The sequence below is a fragment of the Ixodes scapularis genome, unplaced genomic scaffold (assembly GCF_016920785.2).
Source record: "Ixodes scapularis isolate PalLabHiFi unplaced genomic scaffold, ASM1692078v2 PGA_scaffold11__112_contigs__length_91849675, whole genome shotgun sequence".
NCBI lineage: Eukaryota > Metazoa > Arthropoda > Arachnida > Ixodida > Ixodidae > Ixodes > Ixodes scapularis.
In genome coordinates, this window is record NW_024609837.1 from 50444687 (window position 1) to 50470489 (window position 25803).

Here is a 25803-nt window from a genome sequence, read left to right on the forward strand (position 1 = left end):
CCTGCTTGCCACGTGTGTCAAGTCTTTCTAATTCATAATGTGGTTTTCGATGACGCTCCACACGTTTCTTGATAGAACCATAGGTTTATTTTAATAATAAAAAAAGTTAATTAAAATATCTTAGTTAACCGATTGCGTTGCAATTAACCTCATGTATCTAAGTTCCCTTGACCGATAATTCACCTACACAAATCGTATTAGTGTACCATTCAGAGCTTTTTCTTAAAACAAAGATGTTAAGCTTTGAACGAAACACCCGGCACTCACATACGCAATACTAATAGTGAGCAGTCAGTACTTGGAATATAAAGGCCACACAAAGTGCGAAAAGCCTAGGTTAGATTAATTACTCTTTAAGTGATGACGTCATCAAGAAACCTAGCAAAAACAATTGTTATATTAACAAATATCACCAGTCAAACAACTTATAAACAAGTCAGCTCTTCACAACTCTGTTCCAGCGCACCATAGGTTTCAGTTAACGATCATGCTCGAGAAGGCGGCCACTCAGGCACCGCCATGTTGGGACCGCATAGCTCCTACCACATCTATACAGCTAGAATACCTAGCTTCTACATACCTTCTACCACGAGAGTACAGCGGCTTGCAACTACCGAAATAATGAACTTCTACTTCAACGCACTGTATCGGTAACACTGCGTGTCATGCTGGAAATTTAAAACTTCACAAATTATCCGGCTGAGCCGCAATCGCAACTGATATTTTGGCATAAGTATTTCAAAAGAAAGACCAAAAGGAAACCTTGTCACAATCTGAGTGCCGTTAATTTCACGAGTAGCAAAATACGAAAAAAACTCATTACTTCATTACAAAATAATAAAGTTTTCAACCTAAGCACGAGAGAGCTGAAAGCATTCACCAGTTGTTAGTTCATCGTTTAAGAAATTAAAGATGCTCGTGTCACCTGGCCAACAGACCAACTGCTACCAGTCTGTATTCACTGAAAATTGTAGAATTTAAAGGGAATTATTAGAGACTTCCTACAAGTTACAAAGACAGAAGCCATACAAGCTGCACCCCTGCACATACTTCCTGTTAGCGCATACAGCCTCTTGGACATTTTGCGATTCGCAAAAGATGACCGAAAATGGAACTCGCAAAATGCGAGCTTCATAATCCGGAGCTGAGTAAATCGTTCCGGACTCTCCCAGGATACATGGTTGCATACTGCTCTGTTGCTTCAGAAAACGCAAAGTTTTATGAAATTTAGTTCAATATTCCAGGGATGTAGAGTACGGAATCCTGTTTTAATGGCCATGGAGTCTCACCAAAAAAGAGGGACCCTTTTTTTTTTATTCTAAAACTGCATGACAGTTATGTCACGATATGTTGCTGCCACGCACCGAATAAGACGCTTAAGGGCCGACATACACTTCGCGCTTTCAACTTTTGCCCGCCTCCTCCTTTTCTATATCCTCTCCACTTTTTGCCTTGCCCCAACTTGCTCCCCTCCTAGCATAGGAGGGGAGAGCGCTGAGGGGATTACCTTCCCTGCAGAAAACTGAGGTTGTGCGTCGGCTTTTAAAAAGCGATTAATATGAGTATAAATTCATTACTGAAACACGGCGCGGGGCAATATTAACACGCGTAGCTTTCAGAGTATTGTGGCTACTGAATAACCTAGTCTCTGTTTGTTGTAACTTAATTATTTCTAAATTTAATGACTCTCAGCTTTCGAATATTATCGAGGCTGGTCTTCTTTGAGGCAATAATTATTTACACGATTTTTCCAGGTGTTGTTCACGAACGCATAATTACTTGAAGTTTATTCCTCATTTTTTTTTACAACAAAATCAATATTCGCACTTCTAAAGCACCTCATACTGCGAAAGTGCCAACGACATTCTAGAAATATTTATTTTGGTGTAAGATGTACAAAGTGCGGAAGTTAGTAAAAGTTTTAACGGTTTGAAACTTAAAATTAGGATGACAAAAGGTTTGTTCTATGGAATCTTAACTGTTTCCTGTGATCTATATAGTAGCATGGTTTTGTTACAAACTAGTTCTATCGTATAACTATTATTTCGTAGCGCATAAGTTTAATAACTCATCGCCGTTAATATTTGATCATGAGTGAAATTGGGTAACAATAATTAAGCTGAATCTATTTCAACCTCTATACTTTTGTTACAACTGGAACTGAAGAGTGCCTAAACCACCAGTTTATTCCCCTGTATTTTCACAAAAATGTACCTGCACTGACATCACTACTCACACGTTTTATTTTTACGTCAAGAGCCAAACTTTTCAATTATTTTATTCAATTGAAAACATGAGAATCATATCTTTAATTACATAGTGGTTTCCAAATGCTTCGTTCTCTACGCATATAAAAACCATGTAAGTGGTGCTCTCCGTGGACATCTTTTTTTTCAATCAACGGGGTGAACGAATATACTCTTTTATTAAAATGTGTCGTTTTCTCACAGTTTTATCCAAATACAGGACCTTTGGAGGGGGGTACTAATATTACCATTGAAGGCGAAAACTTCGGAAAAATGTTCGAGGATATTGAGCAAGGCGTTCACATCTCGCTGGAGATGGTCAACGGGTCCTCTCTTGACGTTCCATGCGTCCCATACCAAGAATTGTATGTGAGAGGTTCAAGGTAAGAACCAAGTCAAGCTCAGTGCTCAAGACAAGTGCACACGCACAGAATCTTTCAATTTGAGTATAACACTATAAACCTAAAAATGTAACCTTTTATAGACCTACACGTAAAAGCAGACGCAAAGATCCAAAATGCAATTTTGTTTAGGTTCTAGAGAGATTGGACAGTAATCTTATGTGCAAGGTAACTTGAGTTCATAAGTCTAAAATTTAATTCATATCTAGGTCACTTCTGTATTCATTGCTACTGTGATCTAAGCACGATTGCCGTTTACGTGTTTGAGAACACAGTGACGCTGCTTGTTTCCGGGATAGGCCTGAATTTTTCGTTTAATACAGTTCGATGTAAAGAATAATGAATTTCGGAACTTCAATCATTTTTAAAAGTTAACTGATATGCACTTTGTTTTCAATAAACACACCTTTGTCTCACCGCATTGTGGTCCTTCCAAATAAACTTGTCAAAAAAGTGCTTCTTAAACAGACATGAATTGGTGCAATTTTTTATAGTACTTGTCCAAAAGAAACATAAGAAAAAAATGTTTGTTTCAGAATTGTATGCAGAATTCAAAGACCCGAGAACATGACACTGGCAACGTCTGGCCCTGTTGTTGTAAGTGTTCAGGACCAGTTTAAAGCACGATCCAAGCAAAAATATACCTTCGTCGTAAGTACATCAAAAACACTTGACTTTCAAATGTGCGTGCATGATGCCCGCATCGCCACTTGTGACTAGGCATGCCGCGAAGCACCCATTGTTCGAGTTCAAGAGGGTTTAAAAAATTCGCAACTTTTGAAGTTTCAAACTTGAGGAGGTCTAAGATATTAAAATTCCAAAGAGTCGAGTCTGAATATTTCCATTTTTTTTTTAAATGAAATTCTTAAAAGTCGTAGATTAAAGAAGAAAACTTCTGACATTGAAGTTTGATAAACTTGAAGATATTTAATTTTTTGAGGGTACAAGTTGAAGATTTTGGTCCAAAGATTGAGGTCTTCAAATTTCCTGAGCAAAACTCGAACCCCACAGTTTCGAGTTAAGTTTTAAAACTTTACCCCGGAACGTTGCGAAGTGTAACGCAAATCTTACTACAAAGGCTCCACATTATATATGCCATATCCTTCTGAGTACTGTGATACTTAAGGTACAAACCGCTATCTACTAGTAATGTATTGCAACTATATTAACTCTACAATTCACTCGTTGAAAATCTCCTCGAAAAAATATAAGCCGGTCCGATGGACGTTCTTTACACTCGAACGCATTCTAAATGCGGTGCTGACATAAAGCAAAAGCAATATATAAGACGAAACACACACATAAGACTACTAGGCTTTCCCAACAGTTTTAGGTTCAAATGTAGATTATTTAGGTTGTATGTCCCGCGATATGGAGAAGACATAGGACACAGGGATAGCATGCGACGAAACTAAAGGTAAAAGATCTAGCAACCAGAATAAACTCGGTTGGCGCCCAAGCTCAAGAAAATACAGATGATATAGTCAAACCAGTTGCGCATCAAAATCACAACATAGCCAGTTTCTTGCACTTTTCTTCGATTAATGCAGATATTGGTCACTCTAAAAGGAAGGCGGCTGGCAACAATAATCAACTGAGTGTCGATCCGGCCTTCATTGTCGTGCGTCGGGGTTGCTCTTTTCTGCTAGCGCTTTTCCTCGAAGAGCCGCCTGTTTACACAACATAATAATAGATTGAACAAACTGAACGTAAGGGCGCAAATGAACTGGTGTATACTGAATAACCAGAGACTGAAGAACACTCAAGGTGACAACAAGAGAAGGAAAGAAGAACGTCTCAAAATACTTTCTCCTTCCCTTCTATTGGTGTCACCTTTCCTATTCCTCAGTTTCGCGTTGCTTCAAAATATCTATAAATTTATGTTCAGAAAAAAAAAAAAAACTGAGGTTGTCCACGACGTTCTGGCGAATCACTCTGGGACAAATTTCCAAGCTCCAGACAACTAAGGGGACGCAAATGCTCACCTTTTACCAAAATCGTTTGGTGCCACGTTAATAAGAGAACTAGAGCTGTACGAGGCGCAAGTAATCGTGTCCCGTGGTGATGCTTGCATCCGTGCGCCGTCTTTGGCTTAACACAAAACTAACTTTACTATCTGAACGTTCCTTCTTGAAGATCCTTAGTTATATACAATATTTAGTTAATCTTTTTACGGATTTTTTTTTATTATAATCACTGTTGGAGTGTTTCAGAATTTCTTCGTTGAGAATTATTTTAGCTTTTTCAACATTGCATGAGATAAAGCTGTGTAACTTTAGAAATGTTATTTTATAATAACGCACTAATGGACCGACCCTCCACTGGTGTAGCTGAGTTTTGGGTTTCCTCTTTTTTTATAGGTAGCAGCCCTCGATTCTTTATCTTTCTCTTCAAGGGGTCCTAAACTCGTCGAACATAAAGTTGGGGCCAAAGTTGACGGAGCGCAACGATTGGACAATCACGACGATGACTTTGCGGTTTTGTCGCCGACGTCCGATCAGCGCGCTCCACGAACTTTCGGCCCCAACTTTATGTTTGACGAGTTTAGAGCCCCCGTAGTGTTAAACAATAGTTGATAGTAGCGCTCTGTCCTATCTGCATCTTCTATTTCTCCTTGCCGTGTTGCGTTAGCTAATTCATCATATGTTTACGATTGCTTCAGCGATGACGGAACATGTACATAAAGATAACAAACACCATGATGGGGCGCTTTTGATGCTGATTATATCAACTCGCAGCGTCCGCTGTGTCTGAACTTGAGGTAAAATTAAATATAACAGCTGGCGCTATAAACTTCTTGAGCGCGAGGAACGAGGCCAAGACTCCGGTGTCATCCCAAAGTGGGACGAAATTGTTTCGGGGCTATTTTCACTTCACTCCAAACATTTATCTATTTTTTTTATTTAAATGTATTACATAAACCTTAGGAGGTAGGTTGGTTCAAGCTTTTTCGAACTTTCCTATGGAAGTTCAAAGCTGGTGAAATGGCTAAGCACCGCAGGTTTGAAAGCTCGAAAATCGTCAAATGTTGGGAACGTTTCACACTTTTTCAGCGTATTACATCATGCATTCAAATTTTTTTTTTAATGTTCGTGTTTGTTGCACTATAGTCGGTGACAGGTCAAGAAGGAAGTGGAAGCACCTCCCACTATTTTCCACTTTAGTAGTGCGAATGCTGGTAAGGAAGTGACCTCCTCTCCACCGTTCGCTTCGCTGAAGTGGAAAGAGGTGGGAGGGGCTTCCACTTCCTTCTTGACCTGTCACCGACTATAGTGCAACAAACACGAACATTAAAAAAAAATTTGAATGCATGATGTAATACGCTGAAAAAGTGTGAAACGTTCCCAACATTTAGAAACCTTCATTTGAAGTTCGAACCTAAGGTAGGAAAAGGTTTATGGCGGTCTTCTGGTGATAAAAAGGCGATTTGACTGGCCGCACAAAGCTCGGGTAGCAAGCTAGGTCTTCTAATATTTCATGTTCACTTGTAATTACTAATTAGGTATATAATTTACTCGACATTTATTCAGAACAAAGCAGAAAAAAAAGGTTTGCTCACCGGAAAACACAAAGCGATTGGGCTATTATGTTAATATTCAAGCTGTTAATCAATACGTTCTATATCCAATGAGGTAAAATGCCTTTTCGTTATAAGTTGATGAGCCTGCATATAATACATTTATTACCATTTTCGTTTTTGTCTTCAAGGACCCCACAATCGTCTCAATAACTCCGGACAAAGGACCAAAATCCGGAGGCACAGATATTGAAATTCGAGGAGCTTTCCTCAATACTGGCAGCACAGCGGAAATCTCTGTGGGCGGTGTGCCGTGTCATTTAACCGAGTGAGTATCCTCTACAATGAGTTACAGACTGGCCCAAGTACAGTCCCTACGACGCTGAAGATCCCACACTGTTAGCAAAAATAACAAGCCCAGACGTGTAAACCGTTGTCCCATAGCGGACACATCGAAACGTGTTCGTTTTACACGAGGCCATCTGTGTTTTTCGTCTGCACATGAGGTGCTGCGTAAACGTAACACGCTACACCGTGTCTGCCTTCCACAAAAACGTTTCGAGCGTGTTCCTTATGAAACATGGCGGCCAGCGGCCGAGAACAGGCGAGAGACGAGCCCAGCGAGCCGCGCGCCTTTCAGCCGAATTGAAAGCACACAGGGCGCGTTAGTTTTCGTTCGATGAAAATGTCTCCAAGCGGCGGACGTAGCACGTAGCTACTTGCAAAGGTACGTACGTGCGTTGCCGGCGGTCGGCGGTGTCGGTAGCCTCAACGAGCCGCTAGACAAAAAATAAAACGAATGCCGAACGCACGTGGATAAATACCTTGAGCAAACTATTTAGAATCGGGCGGTAACTTGCGCCACCTATCGAGATTTCTAGTAGCCTGTATTTAAAAAAAAACGAGTCTGTTAACACTACGAACGACCACGACTACACAGCAACCCTACATACAACGCAGGCAACACCAGTACCACATACTACTCAGCACCGACATGTACACAAACACAACAACCGACACTACGCCCGACACTTCCTATTCGATTTCCATATTTCCCCGCGGCGCATATAAGCTTGACATGTGCGGGTGAGCTCTTCGGTCGCTGACCATTACAGATTTATAGAAGAATACACAAAACACGGCGCAATAGACAGCCGTGTGTTAGAACTGTTTGCATTTAAAAAGTATGGAGGCAAAATCTGTAATGTTAGTCCGTTGCAATAAATAACGATATGTGAACAATAAATCTTAAACCGGTCATGAAAAAGTTCAAATTTTTGTTATATTCTTGCTTAATTAGTGTTATGAGCAGTCCGACTAGCTTGAATCAGATAGGAAAACAAATTATTGGGATTTTGTCATTACGTATACAATAATAAATGAAAATGATCCTTGCGCAAAGCATTTTTTATATATTTTTGTGAAGGACATCCGGACATCCGCCCAACACTTCACTTCCGCTAGTTGCAGTACGGGAGCAGACGCCTTCACTTTTGGGGCATTTTGATGCAGTTTGTTGTCGTATGTCGTGTCGGTGTCAAGTGGAGCGGTAATGCTTGGGAGTTTGTGACCGGTGTTATTCGTGAACACTGGTGTGGGACGCTGATGCGTCTATTCTTTATACTGCCACCACCCCAAAATTTGAAGATACACGGGCCCGTATAGCAGTGCATTATGCTGAATCGCGAGCTCCTTCTCTGTTGACGTCGCTTTCCTGGTACCACTCGTGGATACTGCAAGTGTTTAAACAGTGTGCATCGTCTCGCCTACATCCCCGGTGACGTCCTGTTAAAACTGATTGCTTCCGTCATTTTAGAGTACGCAAGGCAGTTATCTCGTTGGTCTGGTTTCGGTTATAAAAGCAAGGCAAAACGCTCGTAGTTCCCGCCTTCAGTACACGTTGGACATCTTCCACACTTTGACACCGGATAACTAAATGAACGAGGATTTACATTCACTTCCGAGGTTACTCTCGCCGCTTCCTCACCGTTGAGCAGCAGGATGAGCTGGCGACAAGCCGCGGATGAAAGGCTTGAGCATCAACAGCCCAAGCGCACTCGGTGCCGATGCCGGCGACGCGGGTTTCTGTCAACCAGGAGGCCAGCACAAACCGTGACCGTTCCAGCTCTTCGTCATGACACGGTGTTGCAGAGAGCAGGGTAAAATACAGCTACACGGATCACCGAAGCAAACGCGCTGATATCTTATATATTGGCTTGTGATTGCGCCTTTGTAGTAGATCATCTTATTCGTTTTGGTGGAGAGACGCAAACGACGGGCATAACAAAATCGCTTGCATATTCCGCATATCTCACAAAAGCATTTACCCTGTCACCTTGTGAAAAGCGCGAAACACGGAGTCCGCACCGTCCTAAGCTTCCCGTTTTTTACCTGCTTTAGAGCAGTTTGTACCTGCTAGTACAAATGCCTACTGAAACTGAAACAGGGCAGAGCCAGAGAGAAAGAGACGAAGTTGGGAAAGCTTGCTCGCTCTCGAATTTATTAACTCTCAAGTGATTGTACCATAATAAATGCACCAACGCCCCTTCCAAAATAAAGAAAGAGCACTATACGTTCACAACGTAAAAAATGGTCTCAGTGCATGCATCTGTGGGCAGGTAGGAAACCTTGCCCTAAGTTATTCACGCCGCATGATTGACGCAACAAACTCGTTGCAGGACCGAATCATCTACTCAAGCGGTGTGCGTCGCTGTGCAAACGCAGTCCAACACGAAGCATAAAAAACGGCAGATTTAAGACAACAATCCGGAGTCCATTTTTAATTAAAACGACGTAATTTTGTTGAAAACGCCCGCTGCTTCTTACTCACGGTATGTGTCGGGATACTTACACAGTTTGAAACGGAACGAAGGAAGATTAACTTTTAAAAACGCTCGCTGCGTCCTCCCGGACCAGCTGGACCGGATCAGCTGACGACGACGGGCCTATTCCCGTTGAATCTCCACCCCGCAACAAACAATTTGCGCTCCGTGTTAAAAGCGTGGTTCAAACAGACCCGGAATACAAAGCACCGCACCACACACGACGAACGTTTCAGCTCTTTTTCGCATCGCCGGGTTGCACCAAACAGAACGAGATCGCCGAAGTCAACGCCGCGCTGTCGTGAACCTTGGCTTGTGGTTGCGAACTCATGGACCCTGTGGCTCCCTTCGCTTTCAAAACACACACGACGATTACGAATGGTACTTTCCGTCTTCCGGGAACATCACAGGGGCACTTCTCCGGTCACGTCTTCACTATGTGCTCGCAAACTCCGAAGCTCTATGCGAAGCTTCTCGCGTCCCGTCAAACCAAAACAGTACTGGCGCCATGCGCACTTGCCAGATTATCTCCGGTCGAACAAAAACGAGAGCCAACCGGCTCGTGCTTCCAGCGTACATCGGCGTTGCGCTTGCGCTGTGGCCAGATCGCTTGCAGTTGAAGGTTGAAGTAAAAACGAAACCAACTGCAATGTCCCGTGTTCACATCGAGGACACGCTTTTTATATCTATTTTAACTGTTTGGAACGAATAATTAGACCCATGACTTTATTTGTGGTGTGTAAGAAACTGTTATCAAGATCCCTAAACTAAATACAAACATGGGCGACATGAGGGAAGCCGCATTGCCATCGACCAGAAAATGGCGCGGCGGCGAGCACGGTAAGGGCGGGTTTCGCCGACGTTCTGCGACATGGCGCAATTGCTTTTGGTGCATATCTGTCTCCGAGACATGTTTTTTTCCGCGGCATTTGTCTCGACGGTCCTTTCTAAGTGTGTCCCCAAGCATTCCGGTGCTTCGATAGCCGGCAATGCCGCGGTCGTCGCCGGGGGCGATGCGTGTTATCGAGGTCGGCTACACGGTTATGCGTGTATGACCGAACCAAAACACGTTTTTTACAACCTCGCATGATTTCTGAACGAATTATCCGTTACTCATCGTGTAAATTTATGGTAATTTGTGTAAATAGCGTGTTTTTCACCCCAAATATTCGCCAAATACACGGGACTTGCTAACAGTGCAGTCACTGCGAATGGCCGAAACTTCGGAACGCAGAAAAGGGGGGGGGGGGGGGGATACTTGCACGCCTGGAGCTTTCACGCCGCCCTGAAGGAAGGGAAGGGCCTTAGACACAGCGCGCCGTTTCAGTAGGGCTGCGTTATCCAGTTTTGATCCTCTGTGAGCGATATGAAACTGTCCACAGCGCGCACCGAGCCGCTACCGGCCATCTTCTCAGCCACGCGCAACTGGTGGGATTTTTCGTATTGGGGGAGACTGCACAGTCGCGGATGATAGTAATAGTAATAGTAATCTTTATTGACTCAGGAGAGCTGTGCATGGCACCGCGGAAAGGCGATAGCCCGTACCATGGAGGCCCGCGGTGCCACGTCTAGTGATGATAATTATGAGATGATATATACAAGGGGGGACGACGCGGTCTTCTCAACATCGCAAGCACCGTTGCTTGAAGGTTCGGAGTTTGCCAAGACACTTCTACCAGCTGTAAGATGATGAGCGCCAAGGCGAGCGCGTGGCTCCAGAGATTATCAGTGCCATTTAACTTGAGAAAGCTGAGTTATCGAGGCTATGGTGTGATTGAGCGGAATTTCAGCAGGTGTTCTATTGTTGTCGTTGCTCCCCACTTGGTCAGAAAAGGATTCCTGAGCCGACACGAGTAGTAGTAGTGCCTTGTTAAATAAAAATAGTAGCCGCTCATCGTCATTTATTGTGCGAACTTATTATCAAACGCCCAGGAACTGACCGGTCAACTTACCGACCTGGTGGATTTAGCCACTCTTTACTTGGCCTTTTGTCACGGAAGGTCTCTATATTTGGCGAAACCATCATGAGCTCAGCAATAGCTGGTCAGGGGGGGGGGGGGGGACGACATAAATTGAACAGCCTCTGAAGCCTCGATAATGATGGCTCTTCGTTCTGATGGATAGCGAGGTAGGCCTTGTAAGCCAGGGATTCGGCTGACCTTTTCCATATCGTCTGTGAGTGTACACGATGAACAATAAAAACTTGGTTTCATATTCGGTCATTCTGCCAAACGCGTTTAAATTCGGTAGCTTTGTGGGGTTGGTGGTGATCTCAGATAGGGTGGTGACTAGGATAGGATAACCCTTACTCTTAGTGTTTCAGTAAATGGGGTGTGTGGCGCTTTTAGTTCAAGAGGTGCCGAGGGCAGAATTTTGCGCGAAAATAAATTACTTCACACCCTTTTCCCTTCGTGACGCTCCGCGCCCTTTCCTTCACCGCCACCCGGATACAAGCCCTCTTCGCTGAATTTCTCGGGTCACCAAGATAGGGAAAACGCGTTTTCCAACCCTTTCCATTCGCCCTCGTTCTGCGCGCTCTTTCTCCACCGCCTGTTTCAGCTCCTTTCTTTCTTGCTTTGTCTCCCTTCTCTACTCCGCGCGCTATCTCACACCACCTGCTTCTGCTCCTCACATTCCCGCGTGCCGGGTCCGTAGATGTAATAAAGATATTTCGAGAAAGTGCAGGGTCCGTGGCTCAGTGATCAGCCCACTCTACTTCCACGCCGGTGTCCGGGGTAAAATCCCAAATACCAGTTGCAGATTTTTTTTTTCGGGTCGTTAGGGGGTTACGGGTTGACCGAGTTACACATTTCGTACGTACGCGGCTCCTGGTGTTGGTTTACCCTATAAAGCTACGGCTTTGTAGCGCCACGGAAAGAGAATGACATAAACACTCAAACGGATCTATACCCCGTTTCACTTCGAGTCCGACCGTAGCCGACCATATGATCCGACGTATTCAAACAAGCAGCGCCAAAAGTGCGTTGTCACGTCGCTGGTCTTCCTCGTATGTTTGCTCACTCCAGATAAATCCATTAAGCACCAAAAGCAGCACGGATTTTCGCCAAGAATTGGCCAGTGGCTGGAGATGTTCTTTTTGGCCAATCGCCAAAGAGTGGCCATTCACCGGCCAATGCATGGCCGATGGCTGATGGCCACTGGCCATTAGAAAATAACCAGAGAAAAATCAGCACGCTCTTTAGGCTTTACTTTACTTTAGCACGCTCTTTAGGCCTGGCTGAAAAGCGCCCGGCGCGAGGCTAACAGCATTGTCTTTGAGGGTACGGACGATACTTATTTTGGTTAACTTGTCTGGGCATGGTGGTCGAGTCCACTCTTCACTTTACAGCCAACTATCAACATAAAAGGGGGGGGGGGGGGGGGGAGTTAGGCCATATCAGGAGTGCTGACAGAGGGAGAGAAAGAACTCGTAAAAATTGTGTGATCCTTTGTTGTTTTGTGAGGCCTATGGCAACCGCTTCTCTAGCTCTCCATGCCCTCCCCTCTCTGGCCTCCACGAACTTTGGTATGAAGTGAGAATTGATGACCGATCGATAACCCGTAGCTGCCACTTTTTCTCTGACTGGTCGAGTTTTCGGTCATGGACTGTCCGTCGTCTGTGTGGCCATCTCATAATGAGATGTTCAAAATTCAGTTAATTAAGGACAACGGAAACCTAGAGCTTCATTGCATACTTTGCTTGTCGGTAATTTGAGATTATAATCCATTACATTATTGGAGTAACGAGTACAAGTCTGCCTTGATGTCAGGATATTACCCTGCCCTCGTTTGCTCAAAATAGACGTCCCGCAAAATCATTGCACCTGAGCAACATCACCCGCATCAGAGGGACTTTAAAACAATTTTGACATACAAATGACTGTGTTACAAAAATGTTAGACATCCACTAAACGTCGCAGTCCGTGCGCTTACGTATGCGTATAATACTATGCATTGCTAGAAAAACCATTTTCACGTTCAGCCTTTTGTGCTGACGGTACATTTAATTTTTGCTAGTGATAAAGTAAAAATTCTGCCAAGGTTAAATTGAACGGCTTTAATTTGTCAGGATTTCCCGTTTTTGACTATAAAAATATGATACCAACATAATGATCAGTGTGCCGGCTTGTGTTTGGATGCGCTACGAGCTATAGTCCCTTGCAACTCAAGATGGTAGGGCGAGGATAGGACGGGCCGGAGAGGAGGAAGCAGACGAAACGCTGGAGAAGAGAGGGGGAAACCTAGCTCCTTCCCTCTTTAGTCTTACACTCGCCCTACCCTCTTCAGTTGCAATGGACTATAGCAGTGTAAAACTCTACGTGCAATTGTGTGAGGCACGGCATCTTGCCATAGAGCTCGGGGGTCGCTTTAGGTCCAACTGCACGCACTGGTTCTTGGCGTGAGGCCGCTAAAATTATTGGCTGCCAAACGGGTTGAATTTCAGTTATAAGAATATTGAAGGAGTAAAAAATTGCAGAAATTGTTATTTTAACTCGGGTTGCTTGCGCATATTTTCTTGCATTATCACGAATAATAAAACGCATATTATTTGCCTAAAAAAGTGGTGGTGATTAGTGGTTTTTGTTTTATTCTTTTTTCTTTTTTTGCAGGCGGCAAGACGCTTTATTGACATGTAGGACTTCTCAAGCACCCATGGCTGGACGAGAACGGCTTGTGGTAAAATTTGACGACGGTTTGAGAGAGCTTCGAGAGTACATGTTCACGTTTGTAGAAGACCCCGTCATTGATTCGGTAGAGTCTGCCATTGCGGGAACTCCAGCACGCGGAATCCCCAGGTAAGAGATACGAAACCGCTTCCATAGTATATACCAATAGAATGCGTGAAATTATTACGTATTCACTTTTCGTAGCGGAGGACTGACGGTGAATGTTAAAGGACGGAATTTGGACGTCGTACGAGAACCTGCTTTGTACGTAACGGTGGACTCGCAAAGGCATTATGGGGTACGTAAGATATATGTTTTCCCAAAATATAAATAGTTATATTACGGTGCATTGAACGGATCTATTACGTCTGTGTTTATCACCCTATTGCGCCCACCCATGCTTCAAGACTGGCCCCGAGGTGCCAACAAAAGACGTCACCGAAACCGGAGTTCGATTTTGTCGGACGTCACGACCCTGGCGGTTGGTTGTAGAAATGCTGGCGAAAATTGAGGTATTTTAAGGCGTGGTAAACGCACAATTCGGAGACTTGTGCGTTTATATATATATATATATATATATATATATAGATATATATATATATATAGATACATTTCCGTTGACTCTGTAATGTGATATCTCTCTCTCTCTCTCTCTCTCTCTCTCTATATATATATATATATATATATATATATATATATATATATATATATATTACATTACATTACAGAGTCAACAAAAATGGGTAGCCACGGCCAGGAATCGAACCCTGACCTGCGTGGAATGCAAGCGCGATAACCATTAGACCACGAGAGCGCTTTTTCTTTTTTTTTTTTTGTAGGCCACGAGCGCGCTGCCTACTTGGTCAGCTGTGCGCGCGGCATTATTCCCTCTCCACACCCCTCATATATAAATCACCTCCACTCACAGAGACGGTATTTAGACATTTGAAGATTTTGTTGGCTAAAAATATGGTGCTCACCTTTTCAAACAAAAAAAAACCTGATCACTAAGAACTGCATCCCATAACACCATTACAAACATACATGATATTGTATACGCATTTTCCTCAAATGATGGAGTCAATTAAGCGGTTAAAAACATGCCCCACCAGGGTGGCGCTCGTCCTTTTCTGCGTTTGTTATCACGGGCTAAAGCAAAAACGCACAAAAAGGGCCGCAGGCTCACGCCGCGTTCACTGTACGCGATCGCATTAGCTGGTGATAGCGATTCCGGTAGCGCATCAAGGCGGACTCAGGTGGGCCACACATGAACAATAAAGCCCACGTCGGTGTGACGTGGGCATGCCCAATTGGGGCTGCCCATGCAATAACACCTTGGGTCCCGAATCGGTTTTGCGAACGCAAAGGCAGCGCAGCTGTGGGCAAAGGGCAAAGTTGGGCAGCCCCAAGCGGGCATGCCTTACTTGGGGTTGCCCACCTTGCCTCCGTGTACCCCACCGCGGCTATACGGAAACAGTTATTACTGAGGTGGGCTCCACGGAGGCAACGCTAGTGCATACCCAGCTTTGGCTACCTCGCAATGCCCCTGTGGGTCTCAATCCGGCTGTGTAATGGCTGAGTTAGCGCAGAGCTGTACTCCCCGGCAGCATACCCAACCTGGTGTGCCCATGCAATGCCCCCTTGGATCCAACCTCGTCTATACGGGGGCAAGTTTAGCATAGATGTAGGTTCCAAGAGAGAAAGAGGAAGCATGTCCAATTTGACTGCCTATGCCACTGCCAAACAAGCAATTTGCGGTTATATTGAGGATATCTACTGCATGTTCTAATAATTTGCCTTAGAAGATCGGGTTTCTCTGATGCCACATCACCGAAAACGTAAGAAATAAATTTTATGACTCAAAATGTTTATTACGAACTTACTAATCAGCGTATATGCAAAAACATTCCGTTGCGTTGGGTCTATTTTTTTAGGCACAGTTAAGTTTGGGAGTGAATTCGAAACCCGCGCGTCGGAATGTTGTGACCTGTTCTAGAATTCGGTGTAGTAGCCGGATCAAGATGGCTATTTATCCCGATTTCAGTTTCAAGATGATTTAAATGAAGATGTGCGCCATTTCCTGTTTCATTTCGTACACTTGAAATGTCCAACTCTCGATGGTCTTCCTAATTACGTCTCATTGATCTAGCTCGATACATAAAAATGGCAAATATCTTTTTAGTACGTACGCGCGTAAAGAGAAAATGTTCAATATGGGATGATCAGCAGTAGCGGACACCATAAAGCGATGATGAAACGACCCCGAAAGTGATCAGGATCCTTGGAGGAGACCTCATGTGGCCTGTCCACGTAGGTCCACTCCGGACCCCACGAGGACTCCCATATAGGCTGCACACCTGAGCCCCCTGTGGCCCCACGAGAAGAGCCCATGCAGGCTGCCCAAGCAGGGCCCCTGAGCTTCTCCCAAGGGCAGCCCAGGTGGGCTGCCCAGGTCGAATTTCCCTTGAGCCCCACTTGCAAAACCAACGTAGGACCCACGTTGGCTGCCCAAGTGGGACCCAGGTCGGCCATCCCTTCAAAACCTACCTCGTGCTATTTCGAAAACGCGCAAAGACAACATAGCGCTACCACGATACATCTTGGGTGCTGCCTGATTGGCTACAAAGCACAATAGCGCAGGCTCCGGTAGGATGTAGTGGGAAACAAAATATAGAACACGTTTTCTTTATAACGTCGCATAAATGTCATAGTTGTGTTTTAGTGTACTTAATAATTATATATATATATGTATATATATATATATATATATATATATATATATATATATTATATATATATATATATATATATATATATATATATATATATATATATATATATATATATATATATATATATATATATATATATAACTGAGAAGAAAAAACCCTTAGTGAAAAACAGCAACAACGGACGATTTAATCTTCGACGTTTCGGCCGGAGTCCGGCCTTCGTCAGGAAGTCTGACGAAGGCCGGACTCCGGCCTTCGTCAGGAAGCCTGACGAAGGCCGGACTCCGGCCGAAATGTCGAAGATTAAATCGTCCCTTGTTGCTGTTTTTCACTAAGGGTTTTTTCTTCTCAGTTTTATACCCACGCCTTCGGCCTCCCGCCACCATGCCCGTTATATATATATATATATATATATATATAGGTAAAGTAAGGTAAATATAAAAACAATGGACCGGGAAAAGTTAATAAGTGAAAGATGCGTACTGTCGGAGTTACTAATTCGAAGTTTATTACGACGTTTCGAGCGGGGACCGCTCTTCATCAGGTCGACTTCGAATTAGTAACTCCGACAGTACGCATCTTTCACTTATATATATATATATGTGTGTGTGTGTATTGCCGCGTGCTGGGCCGAGAAAGGAACGCTCGGACACAAACATGCAGAATATTCGCGTTTATTCTTGCGCGGGACGTGGCATTTACCGTTTCATCCTGGAGCCCTAAACTCGTCAAACGCAAAGTTGGAGCCGAAAGATCGCGGAGAGTACCGATTAGGCGTTGGCGACAAAAGCACGAAGTCATCGTCGTGAAAGTCCTATCGGTGCGCTCTGTGCACTTTCTCGGCCCAAGTGCGCGACGCTCGAACCTTCTGGGACAAATTTTTGATATAGTGCCACATACCAGATACGTAGCTGTGTGGTACCCTGTCGAGTCAGTCTTGCTCTCGCTTGCTGTTACGCTGCCAAATTTCCAACCGCTTTTCTGCTGCCTCGACGCTCGTTCTTTATTTTGTTTGGCACAAGATCGGCGATTAAACCTTTATTTTGAGTTCACTGTTAATCATCTCTTCGCCTTCATTCTTCTAAATATATATATTCGAATTCAAACATTATTGGGTCGAGTATCCGATAACAGACTGTGAGCTTCTGTGCAGAATACATGCATAATACGTATTAGAAACTCTTGAACGCCTGAAAAGAACGAAGTTATTCACTTTCAGTATTTTTTTTTATTTATTCCGGTGAAACAAATCGAGTAGCGGTTATATGGGTCTGTATGGTTTTTCCAGTAGAGCCATTCAATTTTATTTGTATAAAGGCGTAATTTTTGTTTCTTTATTTGGTTCAAAGAAATGTGTCCCGGAGTCGCCCCAGCACCTGAAGTGTCGGAGCCCCGTAGTTTCCAAAGAAAACCTTCACTTTGAAGAGGATCCCGCCATTCCCTTGGAACTGGAGTACGGTGTTCGTATGGACGCAGCTGAAAGCGGACAGAATCTGGTGGCGAACAGAGGCTTCAAACCATTCCAGATGTTTCGCGATCCATTATACCTTCCTTTTTCTGAAGATGGACACGTTAAAGAGTTCAAGAGTGACTACCTGACGATCGCAGTGAGTCTGAAAAGTCTTCAAATACTTCTTAAATAATATTACGGCCTCGTCTTTCAAAGAGGTACCACCCAAGATAAACATTTTTCGAAGGACAAAGGCTTTACATTTCCCTGAGTGCAATTTATCACTGAATGTAACATATCGTTTGAGCAAACGGCAATATAATGTAGCCCAAAACAAACGTTCCCAATTTTGTCTGCACTCTCCAGTGGGGTGATTTCGCACGTTCTATAACTAATTATAATATGTAAATACACAATAAAACAAAATAAAACAGGCAGTATAACTATAAATAAAAATATATTTGGCGCCTGTATTTTTGTTCCTTTTGTTTTGCTCACCTAAGTTTAAGTAAAATTTGTTTCGCGAATTCAAACGTACTTTAACACGTCGGCAACAAGCTGTAATTCTCCATATTGAGCCTTTTCATGACACCTGAAAGTCACGTTTTCAGTGTTGTCTGTAGTGCCTCTGAGCGTTTCAGACCAAACGTAACACTTTAATAGTTCCGCGAAAAATATTTTTGTGACTTCCAATCTGCTCAGAAGTTCCAATGTGTCCATTAATGTTTCGAGCAAATTTAGAGGCAGATCAGTTACTACCAACATGTTTGAGGACCTCTCTTTACGTCTGTAAAAATGACATTCATGTCAAAAGAAAAGAAAATGGTGTCCACGAAACACAAACATCGCAATATTTATATGGTGAGACAAATATTCAGTTACAGGCGATTGCGAAACATGCTTACATTTCAAAGACGTCAACCCAAAATTAAAAAAAACAACATATTTAATATTTTATTCAACTGAAATATGTCGCTCAATGTGAAATTTTCACCATTTTTTTTCTCTCGATATGGTCATTTTGTTTAGAGTCTAAGCAGGGGGTATTTATAAAACATTTAAAAATTGAGTGTGGAAACAAGCAGTTGGTTTGCTTGACAAGACGCCTTTTATTTTGTTAAAGACGCCACTGCACCCTTTCTTGCTTGTGCGAGCACTCCCTCCCTCCCCATCTCTAATGACACATACCGTGTTTAAGACATCCCCAAAATATCAAAGAAAATTGTGACCTGAAGCCAAAAAAAAGTACGCGACAGAAAACTGTCACTATACACAAAATCGTCTCAAAAATCCATCACACATCGAACGGACTTCTGTACAGCAAAATTTGACAAGATATCGCCTGCCGAATTTAGCGGGCGGTGATCACGCAAGGTTGTAAGCATGACGGTTGTCATGGCACGTGAACGGCGAGACAGTAGTCATGTGATGGTATCAGCATGATCAGGTCAAGTAATCCTGTTTACGTGACCAAGTAACGTGTAGTCAAGCAGTGTCACGAATGCCACAAGATGACATTCTGGCATTTCCCTACTCCAGACGCGTCATGGTTTCTCGTCGTGGCGCCAGTCACATTAAGTAGCACTATATCGTTTGACGTGATGTCACATGACATGCTGTTGCCCCATGTGGCATTATCCAGGTCACCTATGTACGTCGAGCCTACCTGAGCTCACAAGAGCCCAGACCAGCTGAAAACAGGTTGTGCATACCGAGTCTTCCTGCGTAATCCTTAAGATTAATACAAAATTAAATTTGTTTTTCGTCCGAACTATATAATGATATCACATCTCCGCCATAAATATTTGCATATCTTAGAGTATACGTTTCTGCATACCTCCTAATGTACACGTGAGCGCGATATCGAGAGAGTGCTTGGTGGCAGTGTTGGAAAAGCGATTTCGTCAGACAAAAGAATCTGCAATCTGCAATGTGAGATTGGGCATGACGTTTCACATGTTAACATTATGATCAGTTTCACATCGGAAACTTCGTACGAAACGAAGACACTTCGTCGTTAGAAAAAGTAATTTACATATTGCGAGCATCTTCAGCTGGCTCATCCGGATTTCATTGGTTACCTTCCGCTTGTCGATCGGTGGCACTGCCGGTTCATGACTGGGCAACACCACTTACAATAATCAAAGCTTGCGAATGTCCTCTTTTTTCTTTCTGGAAAGTCGTCACAGCCGGCCATAGCGCCAACTCAAAAATTGGACCCGAGCCCGGTACCAAAGCGTCCCTCGACGCGTTGCTTGGAGGCGAGTCCCAACCTAACGCTCAAACAGCACACATGTTCAATCTGTGACTTCTAGATCATTAGTCAACTCAGCTAAAGTACTGCCTATACACGATCCTTCAACGAAAGGTATATATCCCCCTCTCATCCCAAGGTCCGTTTCCCGCTGCTCTACGTGCCACCGTTTCTTGCGGGGATGTCGAGTATGGTAAACACAGTTACGTAGCTTTTGAAGCACAGCGTCTAGATGGCGCATCACCGTAGCGGCTCAAAATATTACTTCGAAGGTAGCCGTTAGAAGGCGCCTCAAACAACGAGTGGCGGTCTTAAAAACGGACGTGCGCCTCAAGCTTTGCACTTTTCCTTACTCACACCTTCCCGCATCCTGTTCATCTTTAAACTTGCCCCAGCGCGGCTCCCCTCGCACTTTAGAAGAGGAAGGGCGCTAAAAAAATTGTCTTCCGTGCAGAAGACCGTGGTTGTGTGTCGGTTTTAAGGAAGAGAAGGGAAGGGGGGGGGGGGGGGGGGGGGGGTTAAGGGGTACCCGCTCCACGAGAATTCACAACCTAGTTGAGTTAGTGACATTAAAGTCTGTCTCGATCGCACTCTGATGACGTCAACATTTGAGAGCATAGGATTTCATTATTCTGGGGGATGTTGGCCTGGATCCCAATCACGCCAGAACCATCTCCCAAAATCGAAGTCTCAGAGAAAGGAGTTTGCCCCAGTTAAACCCAGTCCCTTCTATTTAGCTTTGTGTGCGTCGCTACGCATTCGCTGAGCACACGCGCCGATGCCGACTCATGGAAAGTTAGTGTCAGCATCGTTAGCCTTTCCGGCTTTGGTATACATAGGCCTGATGACTTGACGAGTGTGATAGCATCTAGCGATGCGCGATATGGAGTGTGCCTCACGGACTGGTGATAGATAGTGACTTCTTATTCCGATATACTAGCGCAATTCTGAATTACTTTCTACCTTCCTACTAGGGAAGCCACCTAATCTAATTTGACTCGGTAGAATAATAGACATCACACTTTGAATCTCGATAACGTTAGTAATATACCTATTTTCAAATCGGTCTGGGTGTTGAATACTTCAGACTAACGGAGGGGGGTTATTTCAGCTTTATTATTGCTATAAATTTGGTTTCTTCGTCACATACTGGTGCTCTCGGTTGGACACTTGTCTAGACAGTTGGAGGGATTGCGGACCGCCGCAAGTGGTCAGAGCCGAGCGTGGCCTTATTTCCTTTCGAATCGCAGTGCGGCGTTGGCAAATAACGGTGGCTGATAACCTCGCCAACTTTCACCCCGAGTTCCTAACTTTGAGCCCATGGTAGAGTGGAAATGATTTCTAGGTGCGGGCTACGCACTTTGTGATCAGCCTTTTTTTGGTCATGTTTTTTTACGGTTTGCTTCCTTTCTTAGGGAGATAACCTAGATCGGGCATCTGAATTTGATGATGTGGTTGTTCGAGTCGGAACAGCCCTCTGCAACGTTACATCGTTGTCACGAACACAACTGACGTGCCGACCCCCTAAAGAGCAACCAGCCGGACTGGATGAGAGCGGAAATCCAGACACGACGCAACTTCCAGTCGTCGTCGTAAGTCTATTTCAGTTCCAAGGCTTCCATCTAGTCATCTTCGACTGTGATACGTACAATGCGACAGGATACATATATATTAGCAAGGTAGCGTCGACGGCTGAATGCGTCGGCAATTCTCACGTCAGAACTGAAATGATTGAGATTATATTAGAGGTATGCAGGTATGGGAAGGAGCTCTGAATGGCGGCACTGGTCTTCCCCGTGTGTTTAAAGCCTGATATGCTTATTACCGAGATCCCCAATTATAAAAGTTTGTCTATTCATATGTTTGTTTTTCCATGCAAACATAAGAATGGAATATGACTTCACGTGACCTGACCTATACACCCATACAATATATCCGCTAAATGTTCCGCAGAAATTTGATGTCACGCGACGAAACATGACATGATATTTACACCAATGTGATTTCCCCGCAAAAAAGTAGCGAGATAATTGACGTCACAAGACCTATGAGCCAAGCCAGTTCCGCCGCTAAACTTAGGACGGAAATTGACATAGTTATTGGTTGTTTACACCCCAAAACGGCTGTTTAATGCCTTTTACACGAATATAAAAGATCACTCTTTGAAGCCCTATAATAAATATTATGCATCGCAGGACTTTAAAAATTGAAAATACCTGCCTTGTTGACGTGGATAGAATTCTATTGAATAAATCGCGTCTGAGAATTTATTTTATTGGGTGTTAGTGATTAGAACACCAAGAATAATGCCGGGTTTGTGAATACGCTCGCTGCAGTGCTGACGCTACTCATTTACAAAACAAATGTAAAAATAGGTCCTTGCAAGTGCATTCGTCATCACCTTATTATAGGCCTTTATTTGGAATTCTCTCCAACATTAGGAATTTAATTCGAGATTTACGCTAAAGGAGGAAACTATTTCACAATGGTATGGAAATGAAAACCACTGGCAATTGTTTTGCTCCTCCAGCTCCCGTCTCGGGTTAAATTCATCATGAAAATCTTCCACCAGCTCGTTTGCACAGTGATCTGTATTTTTGGCTATCCAACATACAACGTGAGCACGTACAGCGGCGTACCTAGAAACCCACCATGTGCCATGATGAGTTCTTTTTGCCATCGCGTCCTCTGCGACACGTTGACAACTTCATTACAACCATAAAAAAAAATTGGTTTTATACTTATCTTGCTACCCGTATCTTTTAAAAGAAGCTCATTGTAACCTTAAAAGCATTTCCTTTGGTGCGGTCTACTTTTGAATATTTTTAGTGTCCTTTATAGTGTTCTGATATTTTCGTTCTAGTTTTGTTTAATGTGCACACTACAAAGCCAAGAGCTGTTTGTTGCGTTTACAGAAAACATAACAATTCATACCTAAGTTGACGTTGCAGTCAATCAAAAGAGGGTTGATCCGCAACTCTTGACGGCCGATATTGAAGAGACGAAGCAACTCAAACCGTAGAGAGCGTTTACAATTCATTGGCGGACGCCTCCTGCGCAAATAGGTTTCAAGCGCGCGTGCTTTGCATTGTCGCGGGGCAAAATGGAAAGCGAACAGAGAGCAGGAACCACGTACAGACGATGAACACTTTCGTCACCTTTTCGTAGCTCGTGCTGTAAGCATGGCCCATAAACAACGCGATCGGTAATCTAGGCATACCACGCAACCAACTGGCCCAAATTCACACCGTGACACACTATGCAACTCCGAAGGAGGCGGCGCCATCCAGTGGCAGGGACGTGAATAAGGGAAGTAGAAAGCTAGTGCCGATCCGATTGTGCAGAAAAACGGAAACGGCCTGGTGACCGAAATGTGAAACAGTATAAGGGGATCAGATGCACGCTGTATGAGTTGCCAAATCATCTTGTCACTCTAGGATACATTGCAGTTGAGGGTTTGAGTCATCCAAGCAAATCCAGAGAGTCACGTTTAGGAAAGGGAAGATTGCATAATATTGTGTGCACGCGGTACCACTAGCGGCATTTGGGTTTGCTAGTTGGTCACTTACTTCGTATCTTCGACGGTTGCTCCATGTAGGGCTATGCAGATAAAAGTTGGGTTTTGTACTGAAAATTATTAAAGTGACATGGAACAGCAAAATGTCATGAATAGACTGTTTATAGTCATGCCAGATTCTCGTTTAATCGGAATACAAATCGGCTTCACGAGTCGCTCGAGCTCATGAAAAATTAAACATATAAAGTGGTGTGTTCTCTTTCTACCTTAATACCTGTCAGTAAGTGGTGAGGTAGGAATAAAAGTTGCTAAAATTATGCAGTTGTCGAAAATTTAAATTAAAATCTACATTCTTCCCTAATTTTGTGGTGTAACTTGTACCTGTATTGTTCAGACTTATTTAATTACGCTAATCACAAAGCACGCCAGCAAGGCTATTGTGGATTTTTAATCTTAAAGAAATCGCTGGACTTCCTTTTTTTCTACAACAAAATAGATACTTTCGGTATTCCTGGTTAAACATTTTGCAGTAAAAAATATTTTAGAGCGCAGCTCTTAGGCGCCCGTTTCCGGCTTCAGCGGCGTCGGCGTCAAAGTGGCGTCGGCGGAACCGCGAACCCCCCCCATTCCCGAGGACTTCGGGAGGACCTCGGGTACCTTCGGTGACCTCGGGGAGGGGTGTGGGGGTCACGTGACCCCCCTCGCCGAGGTCACGTGACCCCCTCTCCCTCCCCGAGGTCAAATGACCCCCCTCAGTACCCTTCCCTCCTCCTCCTCAAGGGCTGCGCTCTAATTCGGCTTTACAGGGAGTTGTAAACGGCTTTCGCTTTTTTTTTATGTTACAAAACGAACGAAAAGATAATGTTTGAATGGAGCGTACAATAATCAGAACGTCTTGGCGTAAGAAGTTTTCATGCAATTCCAATTGGTATAGCAGTGACGTTCAAGCTAAAATATGTTATGTCTGGTTGTTTTTCAGGTTGAAGTCGGTGATCGCCTATCGTTCGTCATTGGGAAGTTGAACTACACAAACCTGGGAATACCTGTTACCACGGACACAGATGCTGGTGCCCATAATATCACGTCCGCAAATGTTACCGACCTCAATGTGGAGTGACGAACCCAAACATATTTTGTCGAAGTATTTTTTTTCATGAGGGGACCATTTTGGATTTGTTAAATAAACAAAATGTCATTTCTAGTACAATAATTGTTTTTGGTGAGGAGGTAGTTTACCGCTAGTAATTTCCGAAAAATAATGCATTGTCAGTGTGGATTACGCTCGAAGCTTTTGTTCTACATCAACATACATCGCGCGAACTTCGTTTGAGAGTTTACGTGAAAAGAAAATACTGCAACTGAATTATGTATGGGCGCACGCCTAACATAACAGGCGATATGTCATTTTAACAAGAAACTTGGACTGGGTGAAAATCGCCATGAACGAATGGTAACTCCTAATTTTAACAGGCTCTCCAATAAATAGTGATTTATCTTCTATCTCCTACTTATGCCTGTGAAAAGAAGAGTCGGGAACGGTGAAAACCGGGAAATGTCTACACTGTCTAACATAAAATACAACCTATATAAAATCATTTCCCGCGTATCGACCCCATTATAAAGTGACCCGATGCTTCTGGGTGTCGTGTATTTTCCAAACGCTAACACGACAGTTCAGCAACAACGAAAACATGTTTGGGTGCCTCGATGATGTGTACATGTAAAAGGGTTCATGCAACAGTTTTTGCACTTTCAGTGAATACCGCTAAGAAGTAATCCCTGAAATTGATAGCTTCCAAAAACACCCATTAGTTTTCCTTTCCGCTCAATGGCAGACGCAGAAAAAAATAAAGAAAATATACAACTTTCCCCTGCTAAACTTGATATTAGACGATGATGTAACCTGACGCTAACTGTATGCCGCCAGTGTTCATAGTCATGCGCTGGGGTTAGCAAAGAATAAGGCATGGGTTGAACTTCAGACATTGTTAGTGTTCGGCATTCGTCATCTTTGATTGAACACGAGCAAACACGAATGTTTGGTGATGCAGATGGTCAAGAACGCGAGCACTCGACTCGGGCTCATGACAATCGAGTACGTCTCGGTGTCACATGACCCGCGGCCTGAAGTCGTCATAGCATGTGATGTCGCGGTGCCAGCAACGCTAATACATCTATAGTCCGTTGCAACTCAAGA

General features: G+C 43.7%; 1 protein-coding gene across 1 annotated transcript in view; it reads left to right on the top strand.

Moving 5' to 3' along the window:
- The window catches only part of LOC120841083 (plexin-A1-like), a 34435-nt gene extending 9593 nt beyond the window's left edge, over nucleotides 1–24842 (top strand). Inside the window, exons 3-10 of the mRNA XM_040211911.3 lie at nucleotides 2451–2629; nucleotides 3184–3298; nucleotides 6356–6492; nucleotides 13597–13782; nucleotides 13858–13951; nucleotides 17735–17992; nucleotides 21505–21681; nucleotides 24586–24842. Coding sequence (XP_040067845.1) covers nucleotides 2451–2629; nucleotides 3184–3298; nucleotides 6356–6492; nucleotides 13597–13782; nucleotides 13858–13951; nucleotides 17735–17992; nucleotides 21505–21681; nucleotides 24586–24723 — 1284 coding nt within the window. The 3' untranslated portion in view covers nucleotides 24724–24842. The remainder of the gene's footprint in view (nucleotides 1–2450; nucleotides 2630–3183; nucleotides 3299–6355; nucleotides 6493–13596; nucleotides 13783–13857; nucleotides 13952–17734; nucleotides 17993–21504; nucleotides 21682–24585) is intronic.
- The last annotated feature ends 961 nt before the right edge of the window (nucleotides 24843–25803 follow it).